Source organism: Phascolarctos cinereus, unplaced genomic scaffold (genome assembly GCF_003287225.1).
Source record: "Phascolarctos cinereus isolate Bilbo 61053 unplaced genomic scaffold, phaCin_HiC Scaffold_726;HRSCAF=1367, whole genome shotgun sequence".
In the NCBI taxonomy this organism is placed as follows: domain Eukaryota; kingdom Metazoa; phylum Chordata; class Mammalia; order Diprotodontia; family Phascolarctidae; genus Phascolarctos; species Phascolarctos cinereus.
The window spans coordinates 384738641-384766184 of NW_027556098.1; the positions used below are offsets into that span (position 1 = coordinate 384738641).

At 39.7% G+C, this 27544-nt stretch overlaps 1 protein-coding gene across 2 annotated transcripts in view; it reads left to right on the forward strand.

The window, feature by feature from the left end:
• Positions 1–27544, forward strand: part of FBXO42 (F-box protein 42) — a 103530-nt gene that overhangs the window by 15296 nt on the left and 60690 nt on the right. For both annotated transcript variants that reach the window (XM_020972943.2, XM_020972935.2), the window contains exon 2: positions 26098–26364. In XM_020972943.2, the coding sequence (XP_020828602.1) occupies positions 26115–26364 (250 nt within the window). In that variant the 5' untranslated portion in view covers positions 26098–26114. The remainder of the gene's footprint in view (positions 1–26097; positions 26365–27544) is intronic.

Consider the following 27544-nt stretch of genomic DNA (forward strand, 5'->3'; position numbering starts at 1 on the left):
CTGAATTACTACATAAGGTATTGCGGACATTGTGAAAGTCAGAGTATTGAGGAAAATTGACATGTTATCTTTATCCTTTTATTGTGAATATTGGGAAAAAATAAGAGGAAAAAGTTACTCTCCAGTGAAACAAGAGTGGATGAGAAATTAAGTGTTCAGTTTCAAAGCTTACTTTCACGTCCTTTATTTTGATGACTTTATGAGTACTTCTGTTTGATGTGGGCAATTCCTCCTCCACTGACATAGATTGCAACTTGTTTATACCTTCGTATGCTGTACGATTCTTGTATTTTTCTTATATCTTCCACTGAGCAACCGGTCAGTGTGCTTGAGGCCTTCTATTGGTCTTTTAATACTTTGTGGGTAGCAGTGTGTAGTATTGTCAGGCTGTTAACCCTTTTCCTCCTCGTGATCAGCCCACCTGCTTTTGGCATCGTGGAAAGAGCACTGGATCCTGAGTTGGAGAATCTGGGTTCAGATGTCACCTCTGATGTTTACTTACTACTTCTGTGACCCTGGGCCTCATTTCCTCATCTGGTAAACGAGGGAGTTGTATTAGATGGTGTCTGAGCTCTCTTCCAGCTCTAAATCTATGATCCTTGTTCTTGATATCCTTTATAAAACTTTGCACATTTAAGTCCATTATTGGTAAATAGCAGTTTACTTATTGCCAATGTGCGTGTTCCCTGGGATCTTCGGTCTCTTGCAATTTTGATTCTTCTGGGGTTGCAGTGTGCCATTTGTGTCTAGATAGCATTAGCATTCTGGAGATAGTATTATGTTAAAAACTTGAAATTTTGCAGCATAGAGATGGCTTAAGATCAGCAGAAGCACTGTACAGTTTCCCAAATGTGATCCAGCTGATGCGTTCCAATTCTGGGCACAGTTCGCTGTGTGTAGTGCTTTTCTGTGTGATATGCACTGATGGGCGTGTCACAATCTGAGGGTTATATGTTTGGTTTTTTCCTCTACATATTGCTAAGCTTATCTATTTTGTTTGGCTGTTTTTTCCATTAAGGCCCAGTAGTATTCTAGAATTTATGAAATCATCATTATGTCACCTGCAAATAGGAACATAAGGAGAATTTCTTTGTTCTTTGTTCTGCTTGAACTTTATGTAGGATGTTGATAGCTATATATCTCCTCATTTTATGCCTTGCTTGATAATCATATACAGAGGATTGTTGAGCAAAGTTATCTGTGTGATTGCATCGTGGACTAGATATGCAGCCTGATATGAGGTCACAACCCACAGTTTAAGAAGCACTGAAGGGGTCCCAAATTCCTCATCTATAAGGAGATGACGAGTTCATCCTACAAACAGAACACATTTCCACCAGAGGAATGAGAGAGTAGTGATGGGGGATTTAATTATTCAGACTTTTGCTGGAGTTCTTTTTCTCTGCAAAAGGCAAAGTAACCTGTAACTTCTTGACTTGCCTGAAAGAACATTTCATCCTTCAAAAGGTAGAGGAACCAATAAGGAGAAGTCCTGTTTTGGATCTGATTCTTCTTAACAGATATAAACTGGTTGTGGAATTTACATTAGATATGGACCCTTATTATCCTACTTGCATCAGTGTGGATGAAATGCCTACAGTGTGCAAAGCACTGCTAGCACATTGTTGTATCTTGCTGACTTGTTCAAAGTAACAGATTCTTCTCATTTAATTTAATTTAAATGATTCTTATTTAATTTTTCAGACTTTTATTATTTTTTAATAAATAAAAGGGTTTAATGAACCTGACTTCTTGCTGTGAAATTGATAGTCAAACACAAACACATTTTCATTTACTACTGGCTATATCAAAAGGGTTTTACCTTAACAATGATGGGAATAGAAGGGAAAGCAAAATCTGTTCTGTCTTTAGCATAACCTTTGATTTTTTCATAAAGGTAGCAACAGTTGAATACTTTCATAATGAAGTAATCTCAGAAAAATATAACTTGAAATCCTAATTTTTATGTTAATTAAATTATTTTTCATTTTTAAACAACTCTTTTATATAGTTTATTGGAAGAGGTGAAAATTAATTGTTTTTAGCCTTTGTAAACTGCAGCACCTTTTGATTTTCCCTCAGAACTACATTTCCCAGATTAAGTTCAATTTAGATTTTTGTTAAGGACCCTAGTCTAGGTGCTAGGGGAACAAGAATTAGAAACTGATATGTTGGCTACTCTTGGAGCTTCATAATGTTGAGAATTCTTTTTTTTTTTATTAATTTATTTTTAGTTTTCAACATTTACTTTCATAATATGCTTTTGGACTTTAAATTTTCTCTACCTCCCTTCTCACCTCCCTCCCCAAGATGGCATGCAATCTGATATAGACTCTACATATACACTCCTATTAAACATATTTTCACATTAGACATGTTGTAAAAAAGAATTAGAAGCAATAGGAGGAACCACAAGAAAGAAGAAACAAAACAAACAGAAGAGAAGAGGAAAAAAAAGAGCAAATAGCATGCTTCCATCTGCATTCAAACTCCATAGTTCTTTCTATGGTTGTGGATAACATTTCCCATCATGAGACTTGTGGAGATGTCTTAGATCCTTGCATTGCTAAGAAAAGTTAAGTCTATCAAAGTCAGTCATCGCACAACATGGCTATTACTGTGTACAGTGTTCTGGTTCTCCTCACTTCACTCAGTATCAGTCCGTGTAAGTCTTTCCAGGTTTTTCTGAAGTCTGCCTGCTCAACATTTCTTATAGCACAATAGTATTCCATTACATTCATATACCACAATTTGTTCAGCCATTCCCCAGTTGATGGGCATCCCGTCAGTTTCCAATTCTTTGCCACCACAGAAAGAGCTACTATAAATATTTTTTGTACATATAGGTCCTTTTCCCATTTTTATGATCTCCATGGGATACAGCCCTAGAAGAGCTGGGTCAAAGGGTATGCACATTTTTATAGCCCTTCATGTTGAGAATTCTTGCAGCAGCAGTTTTCTTTAGGTATTTATTAAAGTCTTGTCCTTGATAAATGTAATACAATGGGACAGACATTTTCTTTTGTCATTACAACATCTGTAGAAACAGGATTTAATTAATTTTTTGGGAGCAAGGTGCTTATGAATGTTTATTCAGAGGTGGAATGAGAGTGAACCGGAAAGGCAGACACACAGTTTGACTGACTCCAGCATCCCGCAGGACCTATTAGAGTATGTTTAAAATGTTTCTTTTTTTTCAGTGGCCGAAGGATCTGATTTGCCCCAGATGAACCCCGTATGACTGCTTTTGTCCAGAGAGGCATCATGTGCTTTCTTGGTCCTGTCTTCTGTATGTAGTATTCTTGAGTAGTACTTAATACACTTCTGTCTAGTGGATTTCTTATTTCTACTGTTTGAAGTCGTAGTTCACCCCTCCTCATTGCAGCTTGATATCAATTACAAGGGAAAAAAATAGCTGCTTAAAACCTAGGGATAGCCTTCATTATATATTTACCGTGTCCAGGTTGGTGAGGAATTTTGTGACTGTATCAGTTTAGGTTAATTTTAGAGTTCATTAAGTTGTAACCTAGAATAGCAATGTGGAACAGTGGTTTGGTGGGGGAGGGGAACTTATTTTTATCTGGTGCTGTTCTTATATATAATATAACCTTGTTATAAAGGTTATATCAAAATAGGTTGTTTAGAATAGACTATACTAATGGCCTTTCCCTCCAAATTACCAGCAATTCCTGGGAAGGATATTAGTCATAACTTTAGAATCATTTTAAAAGGGATGTTGGTTTTGTTCTCTTCCTGATTCCATCTTTCAACTTAGTAGCAGCAGCTAATTAGATCCACTCTCTTTTACTGCCTTTTTAGTCTTTCTCAGGCTTGAGGTTAGTTTTTACTAATTGATAAAGATGAACAAAATTACAGTTTGCTGAAATTGTGGTGTATTTTCGTACCACACGGTTGAGTTTATCATGTTTTCCACTGAAATCTGGTAATTTTGATGGAGATCAGAATTTGAGTTTATGATTCTTGACAGGCTTCTTTAAATACTAGTTTGTGTATTGGAGCTGAAGTATTGATAAGTATCAGAACTTCTGAACCACCTTGTGGGGCAATAGAGAGAATTCTGGATCAGGAATTCAGTCCATCTCTTGTCATTTACTCCTTGTTGTGACCTTGGGCAAATCAGTCCCCATGTGGTTGGGGTTAAACTGGATGACTTTTTCTACTCTCAACCTAGGCCTATATATGAATTGACCCCCCACCCCCACCCCCCAACCAGAGCATAACATAACACTTGCATAATGTGTTTCTTATGAATGAATTTATGTAGGTTATTCTCAAGTCTGTCAAGTTAATGTGCATAAAAATGTGTATATGTATTGTGTATAAAATACCATGTACAGAAATACACTTCAGCAGGGCGGACTGGAGTAGTGAGGCAAGATACAACAGCAAGCAACCAGTTATATACCCTTAGACAAACCACTCCAAGAAACCCCCTTCCCCACTTGATTACCTCAATCTATTTATCCTCATTGTTTGAGGCAAGAGACCTTACAATCTATATTTAGAACCCAAGAGATACATTTTACCGAAACCAAGCTTAGAAGCTGGAAGATTGCCTTATTTGGTAAGGATAAGGCTGGGGTGATGGTAACAAAACAAGGGAGGGGGTGGGCAGCTGGTGTATGACCCTGTTATATGATTTACAGGAAAACTAAACTTAGGCCCAGCCAATGCTGAAGCCTTAACTAAATTTTTGGGGCATAGCTTCCATTTCATATGAGAAACTTTCACTTGTCCCACACAGAGGTGACACCTGAGATATACTTAAGGTTTTTGTGATGTGGATTTAAGGAGAGAATATGGTCTGGATAGTGGGGACAACTTAAGCAAAGGGAGGGAACTGATATTCAATATCATATAGTGGTAATGACCAGTAGGCCAGATTGACTAGAGCAAGAAATTGTGGGAAATGGAATAATATGAATGAAACAAGACCAGAAAGATAGATGGGATCCAGATTGTGGAAGTCTTTAAATATTTGGTTGAGGATTTTGTATTTTGTCCTGGATGCAATAGTTATTAAAGATTTTTTAATAAATGAGTGGGGCGACATGATCAGATCTGTGTTTTAGGAATATCAATTTGGCTACTGTGTTGAGGATGTATTGGGGAGGAAATTCATTCAGAGGCTTTGTAATAGTCCAGGTGAAGAAGTAATGAGGGCCTGAACAAGAGTGGATAGAAAACTATTCATGGGGAGAAGTGACAGATGTGAAAGATGTTGCAGTGGTAGAATTAACAAGATTTGGAAATGGATTAAGATATGGGAGACAAGAGAAAGGGAATAGTTAAGGATGATGTCAGGATTGTGAAGCAAGGTGATTAAAAGGTTGGTACCATCAAAAGAAAAATTGGAGGTTTTGGACATGATTATGCATTGGAGATGCTAGCAGTGACATTTAGGTGGCAACTAGTAATGCTGTCTAGAGTTCAGGACAGAGACGGCATATTTGTTTGTCACCTGCATAGAAATAAATTAAATTCATGGCAGCTGTGAGAAATAACTCATTTAGACTCAGGAAGGATGAAGTTAAAAGCCCAGTTAATTATGCAGTTTCAAAAGCAGATATCCACACACACCCCCACACACCCACACCCACACCTACACCCTCGCCATACACCCCCAGCAAGAGTTTACTATTTGTAATCCCGGCCACAGCTTTCCAGCACACCTATTGCGCATCTGCTCCTTGACATGTCCTCCCTCCTCCTGTATACATCACATGTTCAGAAAATGGTGTCTTAATGCCGCCTGCAGGTGGAGAAGTTAGTATTTATGAACCTATTGAGGATGAGCACTCCAAGTAAAGCTTAACCTTTGCCCTCCTTACTGACTTCTACCAGCCAAATGGCTCTCAATTTCTCTCTCTTTTAATGTGGGTTTTGTTTCTGTAATTTCTTATTTTCCTTATTAACTCTTTTCTCAAAATTTTCAAGAAGTTTTAAACATTCTTTCTCCTCTTTTCCTTCTCTAGGACTGGGTTTTCTTTTTACTACCATAATTGAGACATCTTGCTCTGTCTTTTTAGGTAACATGACAACTTGCATCCCCCTCTACTACATGTGAAATAAGGCTTATCAGGCAAGGAATCAAGCAAAGTATGAATAATCCCCCTAATCCTAACAGAATTTCATTCCAAGTTGCTTTCTCCATGACCCTGTCAGCTAATTAAACCAGTTTGAGTCAAACCGTCCTTTCCACTTTTGAACTGGCACATGTACCACTTGACGAATTTTTGTAGCCAAATTTTTAACTATCTGTCTGTTATTGTCAGTTTTTAGACAGCCAGTTACTTGAGTTTTAAACTCTTTGTTAAGGTAGGGGTCTGCTTCCAGTGTAGAGAGTGTACTGTCCCAAGCTTCAGGGAGTTTGTGTAGCTGTTTTCAGAGCTACTTGTAGGGACCTGTAAATTTTCAGTTCTTCCAAGGTGGAACAATCAAGGGTGAGGTGTTTACTCCTTTTCTGGCCTGTGCTCCGGTCTGTGAGTTACCACAAGCACTCTTTTCTGCCTTGAACCTGTAAGGAGGAGTCCCTCTCCACAGTCAGCACAAGCTCGCCACCATGCCAGTGCTCCTCTTCTCCCCAGGACCGCCCCCCAGAACTGTGACCCAGATCCAAGCACGGGCAAAGCAAGAGATTCCTGCCTCAGCACCAGCAAAGAGATCCCTGCAGTCCCCCTCGGAGCAGCCACTCAATTTCCCCTCTGTCCAGGGGCCAAGAGCTCCGGAAGCAGTCACCCGGGGGCTGCGCCAGAACTGGGGCTGGAACCAAGCTTCTCTCTCACCGCAGTCACAGACCTTTCCTGCTGACCCTCTAAGTTATCTTTAGCATTTGTGGGTTGAGAAGTCTGGAAACTGCCACAGCTGCCCCTGATTCAGTCCCCTGAGGCCTGCTTCAGGTTCCCTGAGACCTTGTTTTTGCCTGTGTGCCCATGCTAAACTGCCCTTCTCTCCCAGCCTGATGCAGTAGACCTTTCCAATCAACCATCCAGGTTGTCTTGGGCTGGAAATCTGTTTCACTCTGTCTTTTTGTGGGTTCTGCTGCTCTAGAATTTGTTTAGAGCCATTTTTTATGGAGGGGTTTGGAAGAGAGCTCAAGCAAGTCACTGCTTTTACTCTGCCATCTTGGCTCCCCCAACTATGTTTTTCTGCTTGGTCCCAGAAACCAGTGCCGTTCCTTACCTCTGACTGGTTGCTGAGTATCCAGGCCAGACTCAAAGGTACTAGGTACCATGGCCACAATTCCACTGTTTCAGGGCCTCCATAGACCCAACAACCACTCAGGTTGAAAGTGTTAGCCACTATTTAGGCTAGCTGTAAAAAGGCATTAGGGAGCAATGGGAGGAGGCACAGGATGGGCTGTACCAGGGAGGATTAGGACTGCTATTACTAAATATGACAACGGAAGCATTTGCTGTGGTTCTATCATGTAGGTACCTTTTGATTAAGTCAAAGATACTTTCTCACTGTTTGTTTGGTTATTTTTTGGTAGGTCACCCAATAATTTTCTCAGGGAATATAGCTATTCTTATAATTCCTTATACTACATACAGGAGCCCCACACTTATCATCCCTAACTAGCTCCTTCAATAAAAGGGATCCCTTTCCTAATCTCTTCTCTAAGTTTCTTACCAGTAGCCAGCAAGAATATTACTACAAGTATATGAAACAATAATATAAGCACAAGGATGATCAGTCTAAAGTCTTTTGACATCCCTTCCCTTCCCAGCGCAAAGTAACCTTTAATGGATCAGGGCAACTTTTAACAGTCCATTCCCGGGGTTCGTCCACTGGTCCTTTGACTCTGGTATAATATGCCCACCCCTTCTTGGTTGTCCAGATTGCTGTTTCTATAGTTAGCAACCCTTGGTAGGGTCTTTCCTAGTCAGGGTGAAGTTTGATTTCCTTCCAGGATTTGAGCAGCACCCAATCCCCTGGTTTGTACTTATGCACTGAGAATTCCAGTGGTGGAGTCTGAGTCCTTTCTTCCTCAAATCTGAAAATATATACATAGTTCCTCAAAAATCTATCTTTTGTCTCAAAAGTAGGGATGTCTTCCTGCCCTCCTAGATAAGGTTACCCAAATGTCATTTCATAAGGCGATAAACTTCAACCCATTCAGTTAAATGGTCTGCTAAAACCAATGAATATTTAAGTCTCCCTACTTTTGCATTTTGGTAAAATCTGCTTGTATACTTTGAGACCATCTAAAGCCAAGCTCTCCCTCCTTGCTTAGTTTTGGGGAGAGGGAATGCCACAATTCCCTTAATTCTTTCAGCACCTGTTTTCCTCTTCCCTTCTGAAATTAGGTGTCCTAAGTACCTAACCTCCTTTTCTACACATTTTAATTTCTTTTTGGACACACTAATACCTTCTTTCCCAAGGAAATTTAGTAAAGCGTTTGTTGCTTCCATTACTTTATTTTTCTTTTCTCCTGAAATACTGTCAAACTTCCTCATACCCTGTCAACACAAACTGGCACAAAGGTACCCAGAGTAACTATCCAAGGATAGGAGGGGCTTGGATTTCCCCCATTTGTCCCCAGACCTTCTTATCTGCCTTCCATATTTTCAGACGAACCTTTGTCTTACTAAATCTTTTGAACTCATTACTCAGACTACTCAACTTTCTTTTATATTTCAACCATAAGGTAAGATAGCTCGTAAGTTATTACTCTTCACTAACATAATTGTACTGCTTTAAACAAATGAGGTTCCTAACTTTAACCTTACAACTGAATAGATATACAGCCTTGTTTCACAACCTTGTTTATCTTTCTCTAATTATATTCACTCTGGAAGAAAAAGATGCTTCAGAAATGGAATCTTTTACATATGATAAATTCAGACACTGATTTTACTCTTACTTAGGCCATGGGATGACTACGAATTCAGATCAGAACAGCAAGATCTCACATACTTACATTGTGCTCATGTCTTTTACTGACCATTGCTCTGATCAGAGAAATCTGCTCTAAAAGGAAAAGGCAGGGACATGTGACATACCAAATATGACAGGATAGGACATTGTTAGCTCCGTTTGAATTCAGATGAGAGTGACGGTTCTCCAGTCATGCAGTATCAATTCCACCTCATAGAATAGTTAAGTGGGAAACATTGCTTCCCAGAAGAACACAGTGGGGAAAATGAGCCAGGAGGATCCCATCCTACATGGAGACTAAGATTGTCTTCCCGGCACTTTCCCAGATGCAGACCTCCACTGGTTAATAGTACAGGACCACATTCCCTAAGTATCTTGGGACATTTCTCTTAGATACTGATTTAATGCAGACTACTATATCCAAATTCAAACTCAAAACAAAATTAGTTATAGTCCCAAGAGCCTTATACCACAGACAGTTAAGTTTCACTAATCACAGCTTAAAGCTTGATAAAGTTATTTGCTCTCATGTAGTTGCAATAAGCAATAAAAATTTACCAGGACTCATGTAAAGGATTCCATTTAACATCTTTTCTTCTCAGATTTAAACTTGTGCTGGTGTAAAAGCCAATCATTAGAAATCACTTACATACACTTGCAAATTCTCAGCAAGCTAAGTTTTCACAATTTGCCTTAGTGCCAAACAGTATAATAAATTCTGACTTATCTTAAGCATCAAATTAAGAGTGACACATTTCATTTAAAATACTACCAGAATGAATTAAATTACGTTTTGGTTGTGTTCCGATACACAAAAACTTTTCTCTTGTGTGAGATAGAAAAGATTAATTATGCTAGTCAGCCTGCCTCTTTTTTGATCTGAGGGGAAAAGGTTCCCCTTTTCTTTCTTGTCTTTCCCTCCACATTCAAAACTTGGCCAGAGTTAGAATGTAGAGAGAGAATTTTTTTTTACCAACAATTCTCCAAAAGTTTCCAAACCTTTTATTCTCAAACCCCCTGTTCACACTGTTCATACAAATCGATTATGCCTTTCTTTCTACCCACATTCCTCTAATTCCTGCATGGTTAAACTTTCTTGCCTTTACTTCTACCTATCATATAACCTAAATAAATGAGTATTTTTCTCTCTCTTTCTCTTGCTCATCCACCCACTCGTCTGTGGCTGCTTGCAATCAGGGAGGCAGAGAAAGAAAGCAGCATTCTGAAGTCCAGCTGCAGCTCTTAGATACTACTCTCGCTGGCTGGCTACCTAGACATGAAACATTTACAAACACACACAGAAACAGAAACATCTTGACAAGACAAAGTGTGTACAAATCTAATTTTCTTGTTGGCTTTTTAAAGTAACCCTTGAATGGTCAAAAGAACCCAATTGTAGCTGATGTAATTTGGGGCTATTCTTAGTTCACTGATACCGGCATTGATCCTTTTTCTTATACTTCTGTTTCCCATCTTCCCTAGGGACGATTTGGTGGGGTGTTCCCCTAAGAATCCCCCTTTCTCCTGTTCTGGTGCCTGACTTCCTATCCCCATCCTATGTCCTTCCCTAGGATTTCTTGTAACTATCTAACTTGGTACTTGTCTCTCTCTGACAAGACCCCCTGTGTGGATCTTCTCCATACTCCCATAATCCCAGACTACCCCGATATCTACTCAACCCTATACCTGTAGGATGTCCCCCCACTGGCAAGATAATACTTAATAGTTCAGTTTTCTTATCTTGCTCTGTATAGTGTAGTGGCTGTGGTTTCCGTGCCTTTTTTCCACTTTTCCATTCACCTCACCTTTTCAGTCAGTCTCGGGTCCCTGCAGTCGGATGGAAGGGAAGCTCACCCTCAATCCATGGGGCTGTTAAAAAAAATTTAACAGGGTGCCTTCCCTGCCTTTTGGTGATGATCACCTCTCTGCCTTGATGCTTGGATCCCAGAGGAGCCCCTAAGGAATTGGGAGAAATAACTCATTCAGACTCAGGAAGGATGAAGCCCAGTTTATTACACAGTTGCAAAAGCAGATGTTCTAACACACACACACACACACCCCACAACACCCAGAGTTCACTATTTGTAATCCTGGCCACAGAGTCCCTCCTCTGTTTCCTCATTGACTGAGTACTCCAGAGGGTACAACTTTCTGGCACACCTGTTACACATCTACTCCTTGACATGTTCTTCTTCCTTCTACATACATCACATGTTCGGAAAATGGCGTCTTCACCCCATCTGGAGGTGGAGAAGTTAGTATTTATGAGCCTACGATCATGAATACTCGTAGGTAGAGCTTAACCTTTGTCCTAGTTACTGACTTCTACCAGCAAAATAAGATAAGACTGCCTGTATCCAGTTTTACTTAGTTGCTTTTCTAGTGGTTGTTTCAATTTTATGGAAACAAACATTTTTGTTATATCTCTCAGTAGCTGATGAGCTCACCAGTGGAAAGAGAGTGTAAGAAAGAAGAGGGCCTGGGAGAGAATTTTCAGTGGAGGTGACATTCGCAGTTATTGGGCAAGAGGAGAATGATAATGTAGCAGAGCAGCCTGACTCAGGGCAGAGAGGTGGGAGGAGGGCATGGTAGAGAAAAAGGACTGGAAAAGATCAAGGGCTTTAGCAGTAAGATCATTGGTAACCTCGGGGAGAGCAGTTTAAGAAGACTGGTGGGTTTGTAAGATGGATCGAATAAGATGAAGAAATGAATGGGAGGTGAGAAAATGAGAGCAGTGAAGTGGAGACCACCCTTTCTGATAGTTTGGCTGTAAAAAGGAGAGGACATAACAGTATGATAGCTTCAGGGAATGATGGGGTAGGGAAGAGGGAAGACCTGGTCATATTTATAGACTCAGAGAAGAACATTTTAGTCCTCTTGAAAGAAATAGATTTCTTAGCACGCTTTGATTTAAGATTAAGATAGCTGGCATAATAGATCATCTTATTACTCTCTCCTTACCATCCGAAGTAAAGTAGTGCATCCAAGCCAGTGAGGCCCTGGGAGGTGGTGAGTTGCCTAAGATTCCACATCTGGGAAGAGACAGAATCAGGATTTGAATCCAAGCCTTCTGAGTCCAAATTCAGTCTTCTTTCCTCCTTGCCACAGCTAGCTCTCAGGAGAAAACAAAGAATGTAACTTCTGCTGATGTGAAGGAGGACCTTTTCAAAATTAACTTCAGTATCATTTAAGACCAAGCAAAACTGGACATGTGGCTTGCCTTACTGCAGTATGCCAAAAGGCTATTCTGTCACCTCACTCTCTTTTTTCTTTATTATTGCTCAGTTCAGTAATCCCAGAACAAATCAATTTTTGGGGTAATGTTTTTTGGAAATGAAGAAAAAAAGCCCAGTTTTAATGGATTTTTTTCAAAAGTGGAATGCTAAATCAACAGAGATCAAATTTTACATGTATCAAGAAGTCTCCAGTGATCAATATTCTATACTTTCTCCAAACCTTTTAAAATGATGGATGCATTTCTGTCCACTGCAGCCCTGTTGTAGCTAACTTCCCCCTAAGCCTCTTCTGTGTTTTATGGGACTGTTTTAGTTATTTTCATTAAGGGATGTTTTGGTATAAGGACTTAAGGAGTTCTTGATCAATATGTTGATTTGAGTTTTAGAAAATTGCTGCAGGAAATTCATAGTAAGCCATCTTAGCATTTGCTTGGTAATGTGCTCGTGAGTTGTGAGAACAAAGCAAGGGCTCCACGCTGGGGCTTAACTGAAGGCTTCCCTTCTTGGTTTTGATGTAGCCCTGTCACTCAGCTCCTTTACACGGTCTCTGTCTTGATATTTCAAGACCACTGAAGCTGTATAAATATTATAAGTATTTATAGTTGTACCCAACTAAGTGGAAGAACTATAAACAAGAGATTATAGCAACATATTTGCCAGTCTATACATGCAGAGCAAAAGAATACTCAGAAACTAATTTGAAGATTACATGAAAGTTCAGTCTTCAATAAACATTTATTAGGTGCTTACTGTGTGCCAGACAGAACCCATGTTAAGAGCTGGGGATACAGATGGGAGCGAAAGACAATCCCTGCCCTCAAAGAGCTCACGCTCTAATGGGAGAGACAACAAACAGATTCGTGCAAGCGGAGCCATATACAGGATAAGCAGGAAGTAATTAACAGAGAGAATATACCGAAATCCAGAGGGGTTGGGGAAGGCTTCTCATAGAAGGAGGGATTTGAGTTGGAACTTCAAGGAAGACAACAGGCAGAGATGAGAAGGAGGGAGAGCATTCTGGGCATAGGGACAGCCTGAGAAAAAGAGAAAATGCCTAGAACTGAGAGATGGAGGGTCACTGGATTGAAGGTATGTAGTGGAGGGGAGTAAGGTATAAGGAGACTGGAAAGGTAGGAATGCCTAACAGAGGATTTTGCATTTGATTGTTGAGGCAATAGGGAGCTACTGGAGTTTTTTGGGATTGGGGATGGAGGGTGACATGATCAGGTGTTCGATTTTAGGAGAACCACTTTGGTAGCTGAATAGGGAGAGACTTGAGGCAGGCAGACCCACCATTGCTCTGTCACAGTCACACCAGTGTGAAGTGATTTGGGCCTGCTCTAGAGAGGTGGCAGTTCAGCAGAGAGAAGAGGTTAAGATGGAGACAAGGTCTCCATTAAATGCCCTGATCAAATCTTTTGCAGGAGAAAGAAGAAATAAAACAACCAAAAAAAAGGAGAGCAAATAGTAAGTATGCTTCCATCTGCATTCAGACTCCATGGTTCTTTTTCTGGATGTGGATAGCATTTTCCATCATGAATCTTTTGGAGTTGTCTTAGATCCTTGCATTGCTGAGAAGAGCTAAGTCTGTCAAACTCAGTCATCCCACAGTGTGGCTGTTACTGTGTACAGTGTTCTCCTGGTTCTGCTCTCTTCACTCAGTATCAGTTCATATAAGTCTTTGCAGGTTTTTCTGAAGTTTGCCTGCTCATCATTTCTTATAGCACAATAGTATTTCATTACATTCATATACCACAACTTGTTCAGCCGTTCCCCAGTTGATGGGCATCCCCTCAATTTCCAATTCTTTGCCACACAGAAAGAGCTGCTATGAATATTTTTATTTAAAAACAAAAACAGCCAAATTCTTTAACTTATTCTCTTTCCTCATTCTGTCTGTCAAATAAAGGAAATGCATTGATCTTGTCACAAGGAATATACTACAATTACAATACTACAATATACTACAATTCTAAGAATCATGTAGAATTTTGGGGTTAGAAAGAAATTTAGAAATATCCCAGTTCAATATCTGTTTAAACAAGGAATGCTCTGACAAGTGACTATCAGGCCTCTGCTTTAGGTTCCACTGATGGTTCATGTAGCCATTTATAGCCATTGTGTATTTCCTTCCATCCTGTTGCCTTATACATTTTCCTCTCTCCCCTTTTCTCGCTGTCTATAAAGAAGAGAAGGAGGTTAAAGATGAGTGTGTTTAGCACCAGTGATCTGTATTTGAAACCATCTACTCCCACTCCACTTTCCCCCTAGTTTTTCCCTCTCTGAGATTCCAATCACAAGTTCTTACTCTTTCTTCTTTTCCTTTTAATTCCTCTTCAGAATCCATCCCAGCCATCCATCTTCATTCAGATATATTATCTTTATGATTATGCCTCACTGATCATCCTACCTTCCTTCTCAAATACCCTTGTCCCAGTTCTCTGTTGAGTTTAATAATTTCTAAACCAAGCATTGAAGTCATTGAGGAAGACAGTAGAATAGCCTAAGCTCAAGGGATGGGAAAGGCTAGGAGTGATTTAGTGGTATCTGGAGAGCCTGGAAGTGTATTCCAGTTCCCCCACTGTGCTTTGTGAATCTGGAAGTATCAGTGAAAATGTAAGCAGTCCTATAGAGAGTGTCAAGAGATACAGTGTCATGAGGAGGGAGCCAGTTCTCAGTGGGTGCCAGAAGATGGATAGAGTGAGAAATGAAAAGGTTTTGTTAATTTTGGAACAAGTACTCCAGCTAGCACACTGGAAGGGGCATGTAGATCTGGAGTTGGACATTGTGAAGGAAGGTAATGTGGAGGAGGATGAGAGGAAGAGAGTTGACAAATGGGGATGGAGACTGAGGAGAATATGAGGGGGCGAGAGTTTGTTAACCATTGGGGAATGAGGCTAGGCCTAGAGCATCAGTGATTGGAAGAGAGGTCAGGTGAGGTAGGCAAGATGATTAGATTGTTCAGGGTTTTTCTAAGAGAACCAATCTTGTGGCAAGTTTTCTGTGAGGCTCGAGTAGACTGTCTTACAGAAGAAGCAGGCAAAGCTATGGCCTCAGGTAGACTAGTTGGTAGGCATCAGTGGGAGGTAGATCTGGTCCATGTATGGCCTCTGGAGTCCTCAGTAAGGCAGGGTGAAGCTCATAGGGATTGCTCAGAAGGCCCTACAAAGAGAAAAGCCAGGAATGAGTAACTAGGATTAGTTTCTAAGATACACAGGTTAGCAGTCCTTTAGCATATTAGAGTAATAGTCAGTTTTGCTGTAACCATGTTTTAAAAATGTGAATTTGTTCTAATGTGATTGATGTATTAAGGAACATTTTGAGAAGAACACAAATTTTGAATTTGCTTCTGTGGAATTTCTTCCTTGAGAAATAGTGAAAGAACTCAGAAAACTGCTCCACTTCACAGTAACTTATAAGCTGCAACCCTTCAGACAGTCCATTTTTACAAGCAAACTTCAGGTCTTTGTCAAGGTAAGGGACCCTATTGAGTGGATGTTTTCTGGTGCAGCCAGAGGTGTGAGCAGAGAAGGGCAGCTCCTTCCACCATGTCCCAAGCCTGCCTGGCTTGTTCTTGTGTAGCCTGAGGCTGGGAAGACTGCCACTATTTATCGGAGGATTTATGTAGTTTTTAACCACTTTAAACTGTGCCTTTTAAAATTAGGTTCCTATCTTTTTTTTTTAGTGTGTCACTGATGAAACTTTAGCATTGTGTCTGTATCGCTATAAGTTCAGTGGTTTTTATTGCACGATTTTGCATAGTGTGATGCTTTTTAGGAGCACATTTCATTTTAACAGAATTGCTTGTAGTTACTTCTTGTGAATTTCTTTTTCATGTGAGAATGTTATCTTCTCTTCTTTTTGGGGTCGAGGAATGCTGGGTCAATTCAAGGTAAGAGTTAGAGATATTTGTGATTTTTTAAAATCTATTTGAAGACAAAGTTGCTGCTTCCATTAGTGTCATAAAGAGCCTATAAAGAAAGGGAGAAGTAGTTGGACAAAGGTGATTCTTGGTTGTAATCCTAGCACCTCTGCCTGCTGGAATATATTCTAAGCCCTCTACTCCTTTAATGGAAGCCACTAAATCTTCTGTAATCTTGACTGTGGCTTCATAATTTTTAAATTGTTTCTCTCTGGCTGCCTGACATATTTTCTCTTTGACCTGGTAGCTCTGGAATTTTGTTATAATATTCCTGGGGATTTTAGTTTTGGGATCTTTTTCAGGAGGTGATCTTTCAAGTGGATTCTTTCAGTTTCTATTTTACCCCCTGGATATAATATGTTGAGGTAGTTTTTTTCCTTGATAATTTCTTGAAATGTGATCTCTAGGCTCTTTCTTTGATCATGGCTTTCAGGTAGTCCAGTCATTCTTAAAATTATCTCTCCTTGATCTACTTTACAGGTCAATTGTTTTTCTGAAGAGATATTTCACATTTTATTCAATTTTTTTCATTCTTTTGACTTTATTTTATTGTTTCTTGATGTCTTTTTGGAGTCATTAGCTTTTACTTGCCCAATTCTAATTTTTAAGGAATTATTTTCTTCAGTGAATTTTTGTACTTCCTTTTCCATTTGACCTGCTCTTTAAGGAGTTTTTTTTTCACCCAGTGAATTTTTGTGGTTCTTTTACCATTTGGCCAATTCCAGTTTTTTTTTTTTTTGGTGAGGCAATTGGGGTTAAGTGACTTACCCACAGTCACATAGCTAGTAAGTGTCATGTGTCTGAGGCCAGATTTGAACTCGGGCTCCAAGACTCCAAGGCTGGAGCTTTATCTACTGAGCTGCCCCACCATTTCCAGTTTTTAAGGTGTTAGTTTCTTCAGTATTTTTTTGTGCTTCTTTTTACCAAGCTGTTAATTTTTTTTCTTTTCTTTTTTTTTGGGGGGGTTAGGCAGTGGAGTTAAGTGACTTGCCCAGGGTCACACAGCTAGTAAGTGTTATGTATCTGAGGCTGGATTTGAACTCAGGTCCTTCTGACTCCAGGGCTGGTGCTCTATACACTGCGCTACCTAGCTGCCCTGCTCTTTTCATTTCTTGCATGACTCTCATTTCTTTTCCCAATTTTTCCTCTACCACTCTTATCTCTTTCCTTAACTCTTTCAGGAATTCTTGTTGGGCTTGGGTCCAATTAACATTTTTCTTTTATGTTTTTTTAGATGGTTGTTTTGACATTGTTGTCTTCTGAGTGTATGTCTTCCTTGTCACTGTGGCAGCTTTTTAATGGTCAGATTCTTTTGTTGTTTTCTAATTTTTCCAGCCTATTTCTTGATTGAGGTAGACTCCAGAAGACCTCCACCCTGGTGTTACTAACTTGTTTTTACCTCTTAAGTTTTCTTTTTTTTGTGTGAGGCAGTTGGGGTTAAGTGACTTGCCCAGAGTCACACAGCTAGTGTTATGTGTCTGAGGTTAGTTTTGAACTCAGGTCCTCCTGACTCCAGGGCCGGTGCTGTATCCACTGCACCGCCTTGCTGCCCCTCCTCTTAAATTTCTTAGGCCAGAAAACCATTCCACCCTGATTTTTTTGGTTGGCTGTGCTGCTCCAAAATTTGATTTGAGGCACTATTTTAAAGTTGTTTGGAAGAAATGTTGAAGGAGTTCAGCTGCGTGGCTGACCCTAATCTGCCACCTTGGTTCCATCCTTGGAATGGAAGAATTTAAAAAATGGTATTCCAACATAATTCTTTTTCTTTGTAATTTTGTTTTATTTTATGCATTTAAAAACATAATTCTGAGAAAGAATTCCTAAGCTTCACTAGATTGCTAAAAGGATCCATGGCACAAAGGTTATAATTACCTTGTGTAGAAGAGAAGAGGCCTAAGACAGAACCCAAGGTTGTGATATAGATGATGAGGCAGCAAAAGAGATTGAAAAGGAGTGGTCATATAGGTAGGAGGTAAACCAGACAAGAATGAAAACCCGGAGAGGAGAAAGTATCTAGGAGGAGGGTGTACAGTAGTGTCAAAAGCAACAGATAGGTAAAGGATTAGGATTGAGAAGAAATGATCAGATCTGACCGCTAAAAGATGATTGCTAACTTCTGAGAGAGCTGTTTCATTTGAGGGATGAAGTAAAAAGCTGATTGCAGGAGATTGATTGGTTTTTTTGTTTTTTTGTTTTTTAGGCAATCAGGCTTAAGTGACTTGCCCAGGGTCACACAGCTAGTTAAGTGTCTAGTGTTTGGTCTGAGGCCAGATTTGAATTCAGGTTCTCCTGACTTCAGGGCTGGTGCTCTATCCACTGAGCCACCTAGCTGCCCCAAAATGATTTTTTTTTTTTTTGGTGAGGCAGTTGGGATTAAGTGACTTGCCCTGTCATACAGCTAGTGAGTGTTATGTATCTGAGGCTGGATTTGAACTCAGGTCCTCCTGACTCCAGGGCTGGTGCTCTATCCACTGTACCATATAGCTTCCCTGATTGCAAGGGATTGAGGAGAGAAAGTAGAGGATGAGTGGACACAACTTTTTTGAGTCTAGAGAGATATTAGATCTACATCGTGAGGGGTGGTAGGGTCTGATGAAAGTTTTAAAAGATGGAGTAGTCCCACAGTCAATAGAGCACTGACCCTGAAGTCAGGAGGACCTGAGTTCAAAGCCACCCTCAGACCAAACACTTGATGCTTAATAGCTGTGTGACCCCGGGCAAGTCACTTAACCTCAATTGCTGCCCCTCCCATAAAAAGGGGGAGAGTTGGTCATGTTTTAAAGAAGTAGAGAAGGAGGTAGTTGATGAGCGATTCAAGATTTGTGATGATTGAACTGCAGAAGGCCTTGGGAGGGGAGGGGAGGGGATCAAGTGTTGACTTTGGCAAAGAGAACAGTTACTTCCATCAAAGACCGGGGGAGGGGAAAAGAGGAGAGGGTGTCAAGGGGGTTTAATGTTCAAGGGAATGGGAGAAGAGGGAGCCCATGTCTAATAGTCTCATTTTTTTTCAGCAAAGTAAGAGGCAGAGTCCTCAGGTGAGGGTAGGTGGGGGTGGTGAAGATGAGGTGGAGGAGGCTTAGCTGTAGTGAGGGCTCAGTTGAGGTTGACGAGCATGGATTTGTAATGTGTCCAGTCAGTGAAATTGGGAAATTTCTTCTTGTTTCCTTCAATTTATGAGTAGAAGTGGAGGAGCTGGATAGTGGGAGTAATCAGGGCTGAGGTTTTTGAAGACGAGTGGTGATAGGACAAGGGGGCAAAGGATTCAAAAGCAGAGGGCAAAGTAGAGTTTGGATGGCTAGCTGTTAGGTTCAGGTTGGGTGCCATGTTGGCTGGGAGTACCAGTAACTTCTGTCCAAAAGTGCTCCTTACCTGGCACCAGCTGAGGCAAACACTCAGGATGGCAGTTCTGATCCGTAGCTGTGGGAAAACAATCACAACTCTGTGTAAAATGCTGTCTAGCTAGTAATAAACCAACAACTAGTATCGGGTAGTTTTTCATTTACAATTGGACTGCCTACCAGAGGCAGCAAATTGGAATTTTAGCCATTTATAAGTGCTCAGCTGCAGTTGATTTCTGTTATTAAAAACGAAAAGCTTATAGATACATCTCCGTGTCTACTAAGTAGCTAGCAGTTTGCTAATAATAACAGAAGTTATGCCAAATTGTTCTATTTCCAGACTTCCTTTGTCATAACATTGACTGCTAGGAGCTAAGCAGCTTCCAGATTTTGAGTGCTTCTGTTAAGTAGATGATGTATGAAGCAGTCTGTGCATTTGGTGAAACACCTGCTAAGTGAATGTGTCTCTTACCCTTTTATTCCATGAAGAACAGCTGTGCTGTAAGTGGCAGGGGTTTCATAGTGGTTTTCAATTTAAGATTCTTTGAAATGTCCCTCCTCAAAAAAAAAAAGTCTCTTCTTTTGGAGAATTTGCTTCTGTCTCCTCTTCTGTGAATGAAATCCTACCCCTTCTTCAAAATGCTGCTTAGATATCATCTTCATGGAGTATTTTCTTGATCCTTCCAACTGTAAGTGACCTCTCTTTCCTGTGAACCCCTCTAGCTTACAGAATTTCTTTGTTGAAATTCTTTTTTTCTTCCTTTAAGACACAGTTCAGATAACACCTCCTCTGTGAAGCTTCCCTGAGGCCCTTAGCTGAAAGTGATCTCTTCAGATTTTCTTAGACAATTTTTTCTGGATGTCACCTTTGTCTTCGTCACATGCTACTGTGAATCATACTCATTTGTGTACATGGTGCATCTGTCACCTCCCTCCCTTCAAAGGGGGCTTTTCTACAATTCTAATGTGTGTAGATATTCTAGAGGCAGCATTGTGTAGTGAAAAGAATTCTCTACTGGGAACCAAGAAATCCAGAATCTAAATTTAGGCTTGATATAAGGAAAAACTTTTTTTTAAAAAGCAATTTAAAACTATTCCAAAGTAGAATGGCCCTTCTTCAGAGGAAGTGAGGACTCTCTTCACTGGAGGTTTTAAGGAAAAGTCTGGGCAACTATTTGTTGAATGTGCCGTAAAAATAATTTTTTTGAATTATCTGTTGGACCAAATTGCTGTTCAGATTTTTTCCAAGTCTGTAATTCCATGATTCTGGAAGTCTAGAATCTGCTGCCATGAGGCCTTGGGCAAATAATTTTTTTACTGTTCTAGACAGAGTTGTAACTAGGGCAAGGTGAACTTGGGCTTTACTCGAGGGCACCAGAGTACAGAAGGTGCTGGTTATACATGCAAATCTTCTTCAGCAATGTATGAACAATTGAGCTGAGCACCTAATTAGCTGAAATAGTGACTTAAAATAGGAATCTATTCGATGGTGTGTATCTTCCCTCCACTGTGGTAGCTTCACCTGCTGTGAGCTCCTGCCTACTCAGCCATGTCCTTACGGTGTTGAAGGTAAATTTTGTGCAGCTTGCCTCAGGTGCCTGGTGGCATCAGCTAACTTTCTCTTCTACAAAATGTAAGGATTATACCAGATAATCTCTAAAACCCCTGTTGACTCTGACATCTGCTATGTAAGCAACAGCAGTCACCTACTTTGGAAGACACAGTTGTAAGCTTCATAGCAGTAGAAAGTTCAGAGACTTTTTTATGAGCTTTCTTCATGGCTTTCCTTGTTAGAACTCCAAATTTTATATCTTTTGAAGAGGTATCAAAGCAGATTTTTTTCCACTTAGTAGTATTTTATCTTTTTCCAATTACATGTAAAGATAATTTTCAACATTCACTTTTATAAGATTTTGAATTCCAGATTTTGTTTCTCCCTCCTTTCCCTCTCCCCTCCCCAAGACCACATGTAGTCTGATATAGGCTATACGTGTACAGTCCTAATAGACATATTTTCACATCAGTCATGTTGTGAAGGAAGAATCAGAATAAAAGGGGAAAACCATGAGAAAGAAAAAAAAAGAAAATAGTATGCTTCCATCCGCATTCAGACTCCATAGTTCTTTCTGTGAATGTAGATAGCATTTTCCATAATGAGTCTTTCGTAATTTTCTTAGATTTTATTGCTAAGAAGACCTAAGTCTGTCAGAGTGGGTCATTGCACAATGTTGCTGTTACTGTGTACAGTGTTCTGGTTCTACTAACTTCACTCAGCATCAGACCATGCAAATCTTTCCAGGTTTTTCTGAAATCTTCCTGCTCACCATTTCTTTCTTTCTTTTTTTAAAAAATTAATTAATTTATCTTTAGTTTTCAAGATTCACTTCCATAAGCTTTTAAGTTTTACATTTTCTTCCCCTCCCTCTCTGCCTCTCTCCAAGACGGTGTGCAGTCTGATATAGGCTCTACATATACATTCCTATTGAACATATTTTCACTTTAGTTATGTTGTAAAGAAGAATTAAACCAATGGGGGAACCACAAGAAAGAGGAAACAAAACAAAACAGAGGGAAAAAAAGAGCAAATAGTATGCTTTGATCTGCATTCAAACTCCATAGTTCTTTCTCTGGATGTGGATAGCATTTTTTCATCATGAGACTTTTGGAGATGTCTTAGATCTTTACATTGCTCAGAAGAATTAAGTCTAACAGAGTTGGTCATTGCACAATGTGGCTGTTAACTGTGTACAACATGCTCCTGGTTCTGCGCACTTCACTCAGCCTCAGTCCATACAAGTCTTTCCAGGTTTTTCTGAAGTCTTCTTGCTCATCATTTCTTATAGCACAATAAATAGTATTCCATTACATTCATATACCACAGCTTTGTTCAGCCATTCCCCAATTGATGGGCATCCCCTCAATTTCCAATTCTTTGCCACCAAAAAAAAGAGCTTAAAGCACATGTTTAGCAAGATGTGGGTAACAATAGAAGAAACTGACTTTTTTTGATATTTAAAAATTAGTATATTTTGTGTTTTCATCACTTACGCTTCCTTCCTATTCCCTTCCCCTAGGAGTCATTCCTTAAAACAAAGCATGAAAAAGCAGTTTAGCCAAGTTAGACAGTACGTGCTGTAGTCCACACCCACAAGCTCCCCCCTCTGCAAAGAAGAAAGAGAAGCCCATCCATTTTCTTAGTGCTTTTTCTGGGCTAAGCTTGGTCATTATAATTACAAGTGTTCATTTTTACGTGATTGTTATGGTTTATATTGATGTTTGGTTCTGCATATTTCAGGTAGTTTTTGTGCTTCTTTGTGGTCTTCATGTTCCTTACTTAGAATGATAGTTGCTCACATTTCTATATTTCTTTAAAGTTTGCAGTGTAGTACCTAGGTTATCTCATTTGATCCTCACAACAACCCTGAGAGAGTAGTGCTGTTATTGTCGCCATTTTACATATGGGGAAACTGAGGGTGAGAGAGATGATATGCCTAGGGTCACACAGGTAGGAAGGGTCTGAGACTGGATCTGAACCCAGGTCTTCCTCACTTCAAGCCCAACACTACTGTGACACCTTGCTACACAATAATGTACCATTACATGTATTTATCAGAATTTGTTTTGCCATTTCCCCAAATAGATAGGCAGCTATTTTGTTTCTAGTTCTTTGCTACTATAACAAATAGTGCCATAAATGTATTGTTGCATAAGAGACTTTTCTATCTTTGACTTCTCTGAGGTTTATGCTGTGTAGTAGGATCTCTAGGTCACAGAGTACAGACATTTTTGTCATTTTCTTGTCATAATTTTGAATTGCTTCCAGAATTATTGGATCAATTCTTAGAGGCCACCAGAAGCTTGTTACTTTTCACAATGAAGTGAACCCATTCCCATTCTGAATTTCTTTAAATCTAATAATTCCTTGAATTTGTCCATTCTCCTCCAAAGAATTCAAAACCTCTTCAATACGATAGGTATTTAATTTGTAGCCTAATCCTTATTAGATAGATAGGAAATTATTTTGCAGAGGGAAAGTGAAGTTGTGCAGCTGCCTGGTATGAGGTCATGGGGCAGGAGAGGCTGAACCCAGAATGTGGGGTTCTAGGCCAGGGCTTTGTCTGTTTCCCTTTGCCTCAGAAGGGAGAGGGCAAGAGGCCTAGACAAGGACACTGGTAAACTCGGCATGAAAATCACAAGATCACATGCATCAGGTTAATCAGTTAAAGATCCAAGATGCAATTATATTTTTTATTAGTTACTTTTTGTACAATTTGTAGGAAAACAAAAGAAATTCATAATTCAAAGCATCAAAATGTCTGTGTATCTTCTAGGAGTAAGAGAGGTAATTTCATGGTTGAATCAACGGAGTCAAAATGGAGCACTCTGTAAAACAGTGGTGAGCATATCATTTCAGAGTAATGCATTTGGGCCCATCTCAGTGTTCTTACTGTGTGTGTGGCTGTTACTTAAATACTTTTATGTAAATGGAGAAACAATTGCCCTTTTAGAACAGGGGTTTTATGGGACCCATGAACTTTTTAAAAAGAAAATTGGTTTCTGCTGTAATCCTTTTTATTTTATGTATTTAAAAACTTTATTCTGAAAAGGGGTCCACAGGCTTCAGCAGACTGCTAGAGTCCATGACACAAAAAAGGTTAAAAACCCCTGTTCTAGAGATGTGACTGGTGTCTTTGAGGTTTACTTAGAACTCCAGGTCTTACAGGATTGAGTTCTTTAAAGTTCACCAGTGATACATGGTAAAATTCCAAACAACTTTAAGGTCATGGAATCATGGATTTGGAGCTAGAAAGGACCTGAGACGTCATCTCTTTCAACTATCTCATTCAATAAATGAGAAAAGTGAGGCTTCATTTTTCAAATTTCAGATAATGAGTGGCAGCATCGGAAGTCAAACTCAAATTCTCTGACTTCAGATTCTGTGCCCTTTCTACCATCCTTTGGTATTCAGGGTAGCAATAAGGTGAACATCTCAGAGAACTTTTTTGTTACAAATCATTGACCTTATATGGATCATTCATGTAGCATAGTGACTTAGGACCTGTATTAAAACATGACAAGTGGTAAATCATGGGATCTAGACCTGAATGAGGCCTTCGCAATTACTTCTATTCCAAATCCCATCATTTTACAGATCAGGAAACTGAGAACCAGATTAAGGAACTGACTTGCTTAAGGTCACCCATGTAAATAGCAGAATCAAAGTTTCAAATATAGAGCCTTTGACTTTATATCCTGTGATTGGTGTAGCCTATCACATTGTTTCAGAAATTGCAAATGAAAAACCTCCATTCTCTTGTGTTGGAAGGGCATTTTATTTATTTTTAGTTTTCAACATTCATTTTTGCAAGATTTTGAGTTTTAAATTTTCTTCCCCTTCTTCCCCCCCAATGTCATACAATCCGATATAGGTCATACATGTGCAATCATATTAAACACATTAGAAGAGCATTTTAAAGGGTTTCCTTTGACTAGGAGCAGGTTTTCAGACAGGATGTACACATTGATTGGGGATTTCATTCCTGTATGTATCTACCTTGCGTACATCGTGATCCTTGTAGCTGTGTAATGCCTTTGAAATCTAGATACAGTAACAGGGTCCACAGTTAGTCAAATAGATGCTGCATTTAATTCAGCTACAGATGCATTCTTACACCCATGTTCTTAGAAAATAAAGTTGAATAGTATTAGTATCATATCTTCAAACTCAAGGAAGAAAGATTTCCTCGTTTGGTACAGTAGTTGGGAGTTATGAAACTGGGAAAAGTAGATAAGCAGCCAGCATTCTTAAAGGGACCATGTAGGTCTTGTCCGTGATCTTTCCTGTAGTTACATGCACTTTGTACATTACAAGAGCCTGTGAGCAATGTAGAAAAATTACCTGAAGTACTGTTGTCTTCAAGAGTCATGATCTGGTTTCAGTAAGTAAATATTGTTTAGGTTCAGTATGATGTAATGGAAAGAGAATTAGATTTGGAATTAAATCTCCCCTTGATAATTGAGATTGGGTTTGAATTTTAGCTCTGTAATTGATGTGATACCTGTTTAAATTTTTCTGGGCTTCCCAACAGGTACTAGATGGTCTCCAAGTTTTTTCTAGCTCTAGATCTTACGATCTTGTGATTGGAATATTTTGTAGTTGACATGTTCCACTTGTATTAGAGGCAGTAGCACATTCTGGCACATTTAGTGTGTTTGTGTAATGTGAGGAAGTGTGGCAGAAAGCAGAATGCTGGCTGTCATCTTCATCTCCTCTCCCCACAGAGGCTGAAGGTACTGTGTACGTGGGATACCTATTGATCTTTCTCAGTTTAAGACTCTGGATTGTTGCCTCTAGCCAAGGAAAGGTGGAGGATGATTCTTTTGCTGCCATCTTCTTAAGTCCTTTCCTTAGAAGTGTTACTGGAGAACTGTGTCAGGCCCAAATTTGACCCAAATTGGCTGATTTTTAGTAGAGAAAAATCCATTCAGGAGTCATCAGTGACTCTTTGATTCCTAGCATAGATTTCAAATTCCAGTTGCATATGGCAGACTGAAGCTGCCTATAAGCCAGGTGGGTAAAGACGTAAATAAAACTTTCTTTAAATAAAACTGGTTTCAAAGCTGTGGCTGTGCCCCACATCAGAGCCATGCCAGAATACATCTGTGTGTTCGAATGATTTTTCTCTCTCTCCTTCTGCAGCCGTCAAGGGGAATGCCATGGCCAGTTCCTCGGACAGTGAGGATGACAGCTTCATGGCCGTGGACCAAGAAGAAGCTGGAGTGGAGGGGACAATGGAGCAAGATGAGGAACCCCGCCCTGAACTGGAGATTGAGGAGACAAGACATAACAGGTCTATGTCTGAGCTGCCTGAAGAGGTTCTGGAATATATCCTGTCTTTTCTCTCACCGTATCAGGAGCACAAAACCTCAGCCCTTGTCTGCAAACAGTGGTACCGACTTATTAAAGGTAGGGCCTGTGCTACCAAAAACACGCTCATTAGACCTTTGGAAATCTGTCTTTTGCTTCAGAACTTTGCTTCAGGTGCTTGCTGTCCTTGACTCTTAATTTATTTGGCCTCTTGAGGTTCATCTTTGTTTATATTAGAAGATAAGCAAAGTCAGACACTTTCTTTCCGTCAATCAGCCAGACCTGTGAACAGTTCCTTCAGTGCATTTGTCTGGGTAGTGCTAGAGATCAGAAGCTCATAGATTTGGAGCAGGAAGAGAGGTCATTGAATACCAGTTGCTTTATTTTATAAATGAGAAAACAGACCCAGAAAGGGGAAGAGACTCGATCCGGTAAATTGCACAGTTCTTCAATAATAAAAGTTGGGGATAAATTTCACATTGTCCCATCAAACTTAGATTCTGTTCTCAACTGTCTTGTCACTGTAAAAGATAATTTCATCGACATGAAGAAAAGCCACTTAGTCTCTGTGTCATGATTGTTATAAATGATTGTTGTTCTTTTTATGCCCCCTTCCTGCCTCCCTCCCAGTTTTCCACTGGCTAACTTTTTTTGTATCATTGTTTAATAGTTAGCAATTACTGGGCTCCTTTTGTTCCATCTTGACCTGTCAAGTCAGGATACTGAGTATAGATCAGATGAATTAACATTGAAATCAAGTCAGCATCATCTATCAAAGCACTCCTTTCAGATGTGAACATGACAGCTAAAATTGTTACGGGGAATACTTTTAAAGGGGTATCAGACAGTCCTAAGGTGTATTCCTTAGGTCAGTGAGAAACGTAGAAAAATTACCTGCAGAACTGTGGTCTTTAAGAATCTTGATCTGGTTTCAGTAAGTAGATATTGTTTAGATGCATTATGATGTAATGGAAAGAAAATTAGATTTGGAGTTAAATCTCCACTTGATAACTGGGATTGAGTTTGAATTTTAGCTCTAATTGATACGACATCTATATGAATTTTTCTGGGCTTCATTTTCCTCATCTGTACTATAAGGAGCAGGTACTAGATGGTCTCCAAGTTTTCTTTTAGCTCTAAATCTTATGATCTTGTGATTGGAATATTTTGTAAGTCAGGGCTCACAAGAATTCTGTCACACTGGACAGCCAAGGTCTGTGTTGAAGCTTCCCAAGTGGGCCTAGAGTGAAACTGGCCTGGCCTACCTACTTCTGTCTGT